The 10000-nt window shown below is 35.7% G+C and overlaps 1 protein-coding gene across 1 annotated transcript in view; it reads left to right on the forward strand.

Moving 5' to 3' along the window:
• The window catches only part of cyp17a2 (cytochrome P450, family 17, subfamily A, polypeptide 2), a gene marked incomplete at both ends in the record, with an annotated part of 11837 nt that continues 1837 nt past the window's right edge, over window positions 1–10000 (forward strand). Inside the window, 7 exons of the mRNA XM_079400424.1 lie at window positions 1–294; window positions 1633–1771; window positions 3501–3730; window positions 4240–4326; window positions 4451–4645; window positions 8679–8848; window positions 9479–9582. Coding sequence (XP_079256550.1) covers window positions 1–294; window positions 1633–1771; window positions 3501–3730; window positions 4240–4326; window positions 4451–4645; window positions 8679–8848; window positions 9479–9582 — 1219 coding nt within the window. The remainder of the gene's footprint in view (window positions 295–1632; window positions 1772–3500; window positions 3731–4239; window positions 4327–4450; window positions 4646–8678; window positions 8849–9478; window positions 9583–10000) is intronic.

Below are 10000 nucleotides of genomic sequence, written 5' to 3' on the forward strand. Positions count from 1 at the left end.
ATGTGTTCAGTGTACGTGTGCTGCTGCGCTGCTCTGCTGCTGCTGGTGCTGCTCAGATGCATGCTGGGACGGCGCTCGGTGCCGTGTCTGCCGCGGGTGCCGGTGTTGGGCAGTCTGCTGCACCTGCGCTCGTCTCTGCCTCCTCACCTGCTCCTCACGCAGCTCTCACACAGGTACGGCCCTCTGTTTGGCCTGTACGCCGGACCACACTTCACACTGGTGGTCAGCGAGATCAGTCTGGTCAGAGAAGTGCTGCTGCAGCACGGCCGAGAGTTCGCCGGACGGCCCAAGATGGTGAGCATGACAGTCTGAGACTGATACTGTAATAGTGTGTTGATAGTCAATCTGATGAAAAACATGTCCAAGACAGATTGTACCTGTAAACTAAAGGAAAAATATAAGATTGTTCATTTTGCATGTAGAAAATGGACCATTTAGATTTTTTTGCATTACTTTAATAATTGATGATAATTTATATTTTATTAATAATATTTATTTTATTAATATTTTTCTCAAAAAATAATATTTTTAATTATTTAAATAAAATGTAAATACTATAAAATTTTATAAAATGTATTTTTTTTCAACTGCTTGTACACATTTTCAAAACTTTACACACAAATCCAAGAATTGCACACAAAATGCAAAATGCCTCACTTATCTCTTGCAAAATGAAGCACTGCATTCAAAATATGACAAACACATCTCAATAGCAAACATTTGCAAACACCTTTGCCATAATATTAATTCCTGTTAGATTTTGAGAATTGTGTGTTGTGTTTTGCAAAAAGTGTTTTATGAAATTGAAAATCACTGAAAGTCAAAGGCTGAGAATAAGTGTCTGGTTTTGTAGATTTGGTGTGTGCTTCTGCTGTTTGAGTGTCAGCTTTCAGAAACTGTGTGACAAGTAAAGTTTTGTTTGTAAGCAGTTTAAAAAACAAAATATTTAAATAAAATAATTTTTAATATTTTATACTTTTTGCATTATAGTAATAAGAGAAAATATGTAATACGATGCTTTTTATTTAAATGAGCTTTTTAGTGCTTTTTAATTGAATTATTGTATTTTAAATGAAAAGAACTATGAAATATGTTAGCATAATAAATATGAATAATTTAATGTATAATTCATATTTATTGCATTACAGTAATGAGTGAAAATTTATGAGTTTTTTTATTATTTAAATCAGTAGTGAACGGCAGTGTGAAAAATATTAGCATTATTTATGAATACGTTTTTATCATTCACTATACAGTATTGCATTACGGTATTGAGAAAATGTGAAAGTTTTTTTTTTTTTAAATCAGCACAAAGGCAGTATAACAAATATTATCATTATGTATAAAAACTTTAGTATTAATAATATTTTGCATTAGAGTAAAGAGAATGTATGTTTTTGATTTAGTAATAAAATTGAAGGGTCAAGTGTGCTTAATTGTGATAAAAGTAGTCCAAAACATTATTTTCCTTTTAACTTTGGGGTGAAATATGACCTGTATATGTTTTTGACAGCTTTTGTGCTAGTGGATTTACCCTACAGCGTTTTAGCATTCTAAAATAGTTAAATTATGTCTAAATGAGCAACTCTTAACTTCCCTGTAGTTTCTAATCTCTGGCTCTGGTTTTCACAGGTGACCACAGATGTGTTGACTCAGGGTGGGAAGGATATCGCGTTTGCAGACTACAGTCCGCTGTGGAAGAACCATCGGCGTCTGGTGCACAACTCCTTCACGCTGTTCGGCGAGGGATCTAGCAAACTACAGACCATCGGTAAACCAAACCAGCATTAAAGCCTGGATATTTATTCTATTTAAACCTAAAAGTGTTTTAGATTGTTTTCAGATTGTGATTAAAGTAAATGAGTGGCATCATGATCGTGGGACTTCATGAGACGGTCACATGTTCACGCTTCCATTGAAGCATTTACTACGAAGCTCTAAAAGTGTTTCAGAACATTATGCGGAAAATATAATGTGAATGAAAACTATATAAAAATGAAAATGTCATTCATTCAGATCATAAAGTAGAAGTATTTTCACTAGTGTTTACACAATTTGGATCCTATGGAAGCTTGTTACTGCCATGGGGTGAAAAAATAAGAAGCTAATTGTGACTTTTCATCTCACAATTAGACGTTTTTTTCAGAATTGCGATGTAAACTCAGAATTGCAAGATATAAACTTAGAATTGCGAGATAAACTCAGAATTACGAAATAAACTCAGAATTGTGATATAAACATAGAATTGCGAGATATAAACTCAGAATTGTGAGATTTAAACTAGACTGCAAGATATAAACTCAGAATTACGAGATAAACTCAGAATTGTGACATTTAAACTTGATTGCAAGATATAAACTCAGAATTACGAAATAAACTCAGAATTGTGATATAAACTGAGAATTGCGAGATATAAACTCAGAATTGTGAGATTTAAACTAGACTGCAAGATATGAACTCAGAATTACGAAATAAACTCAGAATTGTGATATAAACTGAGAATTGCGAGATATAAACTCAGAATTGTGAGATTTAAACTAGACTGCAAGATATAAACTCAGAATTACGAGATAAACTCAGAATTGTGACATTTAAACTTGATTGCAAGATATAAACTCAGAATTACGAAATAAACTCAGAATTGTGATATAAACTGAGAATTGCGAGATATAAACTAGACTGCAAGATATGAACTCAGAATTGCAATATAAACTCAGAATTGTGATATAAACTCAAAATTGCGAAATATAAACTTAGAATTGTGATATAAACTCAAAATTGCGAGATAAAAAATTAGAATTGCGAAATATAAACTCAGAATTGTGAGATATAAACTTGATTGCATGTTACAATCTCAGAATTGCAATATAAAACTTAGAATTATGATATATAAACTTAAAATTGTGAGATATAAACTCAGAATTGTGATATAAATTTAGAATTATGATATATAAACTTAAAATTGTGAGATATAAACTCAGAATTGTGATATAAATTTAGAATTATGATATATAAACTTAAAATTGTGAGATATAAACTCAGAATTGTGATATAAATTTAGAATTATGATATATAAACTTAAAATTGTGAGATATAAACTCAGAATTGTGATATAAACTTAGAATTGCGAGATATAAACTTAAAATTGTGAGATTTAAACTTGATTGCAAGATATAAACTCAGAATTGTGAGATATAAACTTGATTGCATGTTACAAACTCAGAATTGCAATATAAACTTAGAATTGCGATATAAACTTTGAATTGCGATATATAAACTCAGAATTGCGATACATACTCAATTGCGAGATATAAACTCAGAATTGCAATTGTGATATAAACCAGCATTTCTGGAAAAAGTCAGAATTTGTTGTTTTTTTTTTTTAAGACGGAAACAAGCTTCCGTAGGATCCGCTGTATACACACACACGCTGTTCTGTTTACTGTCAACTATAAACTATTATCTCCTGTCCGCTCATATGGTGCTGAATGTGTGTGTAGTTCAGGAGGCTGCAGATGATCTGTGCGAGGAGCTCCAGTCCTGCAGAGGTCAGAGTTCAGATCTCAGCCCGGTTCTGATGCGGGCCGTCACTAACGTCATCTGCAGGCTGGTGTTCAGCTCCTCGTACCAACGCAACGACCCCGAGCTCCTGACCGTCATGGACTACAACGACGGCATCGTCCAGACCATCGCCAGAGGAGGACTCGTCGACATCTTTCCCTGGCTGAGAGTCTGCCTTCACTTTAACTCCCATATGTGACCCTGGACCACAAAACCAGTCATAAGGGTCATTTTTTTAAAATTGAGATTTATACATCATCTGAAAGAAAATCTTTCCATTGATGTATGGTTTGTTCGGATAGGACAATATTTGTCTGAGATACAACTATTTGAAAATCTGGAATCTGAGGGAGCAAAAAAATCTAAATATTGAGAAAATCACCTTTAAAGTTGTTCAAATGAAGTTCTTAGCAATGCATATTACTAATCAAAAATTAAGTTTTTATATATTTACGGTAGGAAATTTACAAAATATCTTCATGGAACATGATCTTAATATCCTAATGATTTTTGGCATAAAAGTAAAATGGATAATTTTGAGCCATACAATGTATTGTTGGCTATTGCTACAAATATACCTGTGCTACTGAAGACTGCTTTTGTGCTCCAGGGTCACATTAGAATCATTACTAGTATCATGCATGTTTTATTTATTAATCTGACCTTTGATTCCATCAGATTTTCCCCAACAAGGATCTAAAGAAGCTGAAGCAGTGCGTTTCAGTGAGAGACCAACTCCTGCACAGAAAACTGCTGGAGCACAAGGTACACTGTAAAAAATGCAACTGCATATTTTCCAGTTTATGAAATCTTTTGAGTCTCAAATATGAACCTGGAGCACAAAAGCAGTCAGATGCTTGTGTTGTCTTCATGACCTTTGACCTCACAGATGACCCTCACGCCCGGAGAGCCTCGAGACCTGCTGGACGCTCTTCTGATTGGTCAGATGAAGGGGTCAGGTGGGGAGGATGACATCACGGAAGATCATGTGCTGATGACGGCGGCGGAGGCGTTTGGAGCCGGTGTGGAGACGACCTCCACCACACTGCTGTGGACCATAGCCTTCCTCCTGCACCACCCACAGGTACACACCGTTACATACTGGTACTGTCAGATTTATATTTACAATAATGAGAATTGATCTTAGACATAATAATAGATATTTTACGTGATATATATATATATATATATATACAGGGCCGGTTCTAGACATTAGGAGGCCCTAGGCAAAAATCATGTTGGAGGCCCCCCCCACCCCCAATAAAGACCACTTGAAACAAATATGATTCCTAACCTTTTCGATTATACAATATTTAACTTTAAATGTTGTATACTTATACAGTACAAATATTTGGAAAATTACTATTTTTAATGTTTCTGAAAGAAGTCTCTTATGCTCATCAGCCTGGATCTAGCCTATTTGATTAAAAATAATATTGTGAAATATTATTACAATTTAAAATAATGATTTTCTATTTTACTATACTTTAAAATATATTTCTGTGATGCAAAACTGATTTTTCATCAGCCATTAGTCTAATATGCTGATTTATTATCAATGTTAGAAACAGTGCTTCATGTTTATTATATAACCTGTGATACTTTTTTTCAGGATTTTTTGATTATTAGAAAGATGTTTAAAAATATAAATATTAAATATATAATATAAATATAAAAAAATCTAAATCTACTAAATCTACACATTCTAGTTATTATTATTCTTCTGAGACTACATTTCTGACTGCTACTCCTCCTAGAGCTTTAACTCTACAAACTATCTATCTATCTATCTATCTATCTATCTATCTATCTGTCTGTCTGTCTGTCTGTCTGTCTGTCTGTCTGTCCGTCCGTCCGTCCGTCCGTCCGTCCGTCCGTCCGTCCATCTATCTATCTATCTGTCTGTCTGTCTGTCTGTCTGTCTGTCTGTCCGTCCGTCCGTCCGTCCGTCCGTCCGTCCGTCCGTCCATCCATCCATCCATCCATCCATCCATCTATCTATCTATCTATCTATCTATCTATCTATCTATCTATCTATCTATCTATCTATCTATCTATCTATCTATCATCTGACTATATCTATCTATCTATCTATCTATCTATCTATCTATCTATCTATCTATCTATCTATCTATCTATCTATCTATCCGTCCGTCCGTCCGTCCGTCCGTCCGTCCGTCCGTCTATCTATCTATCTATCTATCATCTGACTATATCTATCTATCTATCTATCTATCTATCTATCTATCTATCTATCTATCTATCTATCTATCTATCTATCTATCTATCTATCTATCATCTGACTATATCTATCTATCTATCTATCTATCTATCTATCTATCTATCTATCTATCTATCATCTGACTATATCTATCTATCTATCTATCTATCTATCTATCTATCTATCTATCTATCTATCTATCTATCTATCTATCTATCTATCTATCATCTGACTATATCTATCCATCTATCTATCTATCTATCTATCTATCTATCTATCTATCTATCTATCTATCTATCTATCTATCTATCTATCATCTGACTATTTCTATCTATCTATCTATCTATCTATCTATCTATCTATCTATCTATCTATCTATCTATCCTAGCGACATGCTAATAACTTGTCAATCATGCTAGCAACATGCTAGTCACTTGCTAATCATATTAGCGACATGCTAATAGCATGCTAATCATGCTAGAAACATTCTAGCAACATGCTAGTAACATGCTAATCACTTCCTAGACATGCTAGTAGCATACTAATCATGCTAAAAAAATGCTAGCGACATGCTAGTAACATGCTAGTCATAGTAACAAAATGCTAATCATGCTAGAAACATGCTAGGCACATGTTAATCGCTTGCTAATCATGCTAGCGACATGCTAGTAGCATGCTAGTAACTTATTAGTCATGCTAGCAACATGCTAATCACTTGCTAATCATGTTAGCGACATGCTAGTAGCATGCTAATCATGCTGGAAACATGCTAGCGACATGTTAGGAACATGCTAATCGCTTGCTAATCATGCTAGTAGCATGCTAATCATACTAGAAACATGCTAATCATGCTGGAAACATGCTAGTGACATGCTAGCAACATGTGAATCACTTGCTAAACATGGTAGTGACATGCTAGTAACATGCTAATTATGTTAGAAACATGCTAATCATGCTAGAAACATGCTAGCGCGCATGCTAGTAACTTGTTAGTCATGCTAGCAACATGCTAATCACTTGTTAATCATGCTACCGACATGCTAATCATGCTAGCGACATGCTAATCATGCTAGAAAAATGCTAGTGACATGCTAGTGACTTATTAATCATGCTAGCAACATGCTAGTCATGCTAGCAACATGCTAAGCACTTGCTAATCTTGCTAGCAACATGCTAGTAACATGCTAATCATGTTAGAAAAATGCTAGCGACATGCTAGTAACTTACTAATCATAATTTCTGACAGACTGTATTGCCTTTCAAACTATAACCATATAAAACATTCAAACTTTAAGCTTTTAAAACTACTTTAAACTTCAAATTATTTCAGACTGCAAACCATCAAACTTAAAACTTTTTTAAACTTCTTAAACTTTTTAAACTTTTCAAACTTTTTCAAACTTTCTGGTCTGGCTTTCTCAAGCCAAATTAAAGTTTGTCTCTCAAACTTTTTTATCTAGTTAAATGTATAATGCAATATTGTTGACGAATAAAAACGAGATTAAATGTGGTTTACAAAATAAAAACTATGCTAAAATGTCTCTTCATTTTCGTTGACCAAAACGAGACGAAATAACGTTATAACATTTTGTTTCGTGTCGTTTTGGTCAACGAAAATGAAGAGACATTTTAGCATAGTTTTTATTTTGTAAACCACGTTTAGTCGTGTTATTATTTTGCAGTATTTCTGTTACCTGTGTCTCACTTCCCGTGTCTGAGAGCTTGACAGATACCAGCCCGAGTCCGTCTTTTTTCCTCCTTCTCCCAAATTAGATTATACTGTTTCAGCTATTAAAATAGTTCAGTTTTGTATGTAATGGCAAAGTGATTATATTTTGTTTCGTTTTTTTATTAAGTTAATTTAGAAAAACGTTTGGAAGATTTTTTGTTCGTTAAATACGTTTTTTTCTTCCTTAAAGTAACGACCGAGCAGCCAGCAGCGGACCGGCAGGCTGATCATAGCCATGTTTGATCAATTTAGCCTTCTTTTATAAAATAAAGAAAACAATGCGCTTTCTGCAGTCTGGTCTTGAACAGGAGCACTTCACAAAAATGAACCGAGAGTCAGCGAATAGACAGACATGATAAATATATCTATAGAAAGCTTTAAATTACTACTTAACAAAATAAATCAAATCAAAAACAAAAACATTATAATCCGTGAAGATGCACTTCTATCTAAAGGCGCGTCTAATGAGGATACGGCGAGTCAGGATCATCATCTTCATCTTAGCGACACTGACACAGAAAACACTAGTTTATTAGTAAATAATTCAAATATATCCTTACTATTTTCCCCCAACACATTCATGGTAATTACTTTTGCTGGGGCTTTTGCTTTATTGTGTGTATTTGAACGCAGAACTCTTCAGCTGCGCTGACGGCACTCGCTGCTGCTGCGGGACACTAAACACCGTTGAGACGCTCTTGACAGTCGCGGCACGGTCTAAAATATAAAAATAAGAAGAAGCCTAAAACAGGCCTGAGGCCCGGCACCTGTCTGAACTATGACGTGAAAATTGGCCCGAAGCCCAGCCCTAGAGGTGTAAAAAAGTCGGGCCCGTCAGACCCGTGCTGAAATGCAGGGCTCTAGCGTTGCCCTCAGTAGAAATCAAAGCGTCACGTCTGTGTGCGTCAACGGCACTCACGCTCCTTTAAACTTGTAATAAAGCGGTCAATGATAGATTTCAGAAATTATGCTGATCGAAAGAAAAAGTTTAGCTATATTTCTGTGCGTGCCTATTTAGCCTTTTGCATCGCATAGTTCGCAGCACCTGAAAGATGTGTTCGTTACGCAAACATTCAGAAGGCGCCTGACACACACACACACACACACACACACACTGAAGCATTGACACTGCTCCTATTTTTTTTGTGTGTGTGTGTGTGTGTGCAGGTGCAGGAGCATGTTCACTCGGAGCTGGATGAGTGTGTGGGTCAGGCTCGTGCTCCGTCTCTGAGCGATCGCTCTTGTCTGCCGTTCCTGGACGCTGTTCTCTGTGAGGTGATGCGGATCCGTCCCGTCAGCCCCGTCCTCATCCCGCATGTTGCTATGCAGGACACCAGGTAACCATGGCAATACTGGAGTGAAACCAGCAGGTTACCATGGCGACGAGGAGAAACCGTAATTAGAATATCAGATTCTAGCACAAGGAAACATTTCACTGCTGCAAAACTTCTGAGACGCTCGACACGCACGCACACACACACACATAAACACACACACACACACACACACAGACACACACACACACACACACACACACACACACACACACAGACACACACACAGACACACACACACACACACACACACAGACACACACACATATGTTGGGTTTCCATGTTTTATGGGGACATCCCATAGGCGTAATGGTTTTTATACTGTACAATCTGTATGTGCTATTGCCCTACACCAACCCTACACCTAAACTTAGCCCTCACAGGAAACATGCTGCATTTTTAGATTTTCAAAAAACTTTATGCTGTATGATTTATAAGCTTGTTTCCTCATGGGGACCAAAAAATGTCCCCACAAGATTAAGATTTACTGGTATTACTATCCTTGTGGGGACATTTGGTCCCCAGGACGTGATGAATACCAGGTGCACACTTAAGAAAGATCTCATTAATTTACATAGTGATGCTAGGTTTGCAGTGAGATGTCTGATTACCCATAATGCCTCTGTGCTGCAGTTTGGGGGGTCACTCTGTTCCTAAAGGAACACGTGTGCTGGTGAACATGTGGGCGATTCACCACGACCCCAAACACTGGGACGAGCCTGAGCAATTCAGACCCGGTAAGAAAATCATTAATTCTCGTCAGAAAGCATATTTTGCCACTATAAAAGATATAAAATCTATTGTCATATCATATGCACACATGCAGAAAATCAAAGGTCTTCATGACAAACTACCAAAATAAAGGTTCAGTTAAACTGTGAAGGAAATATATTCTTAAACAAAAAAGGAAATGTTATACATTTTCAAAGATTTGATTAATTTACTATTTTTTGTCTTCATTTGATTACCTCATAATAAATTAGCATTAAATCCATAAATATTAAAACAAGCAACAAGGAACTTCTGAATAAAATAAAATAAAACATTTAATAGGACCCTATTTTATTGTGTAAAAAAAAATTAATTAGACATTTTTTTAATTATTAAAATTGACTTGAACCAAAAACATAAATTTGATTTGAAACATTAAAATTG

The sequence above is a fragment of the Barbus barbus genome (assembly GCF_936440315.1).
Source record: "Barbus barbus genome assembly, chromosome: 40".
In the NCBI taxonomy this organism is placed as follows: domain Eukaryota; kingdom Metazoa; phylum Chordata; class Actinopteri; order Cypriniformes; family Cyprinidae; genus Barbus; species Barbus barbus.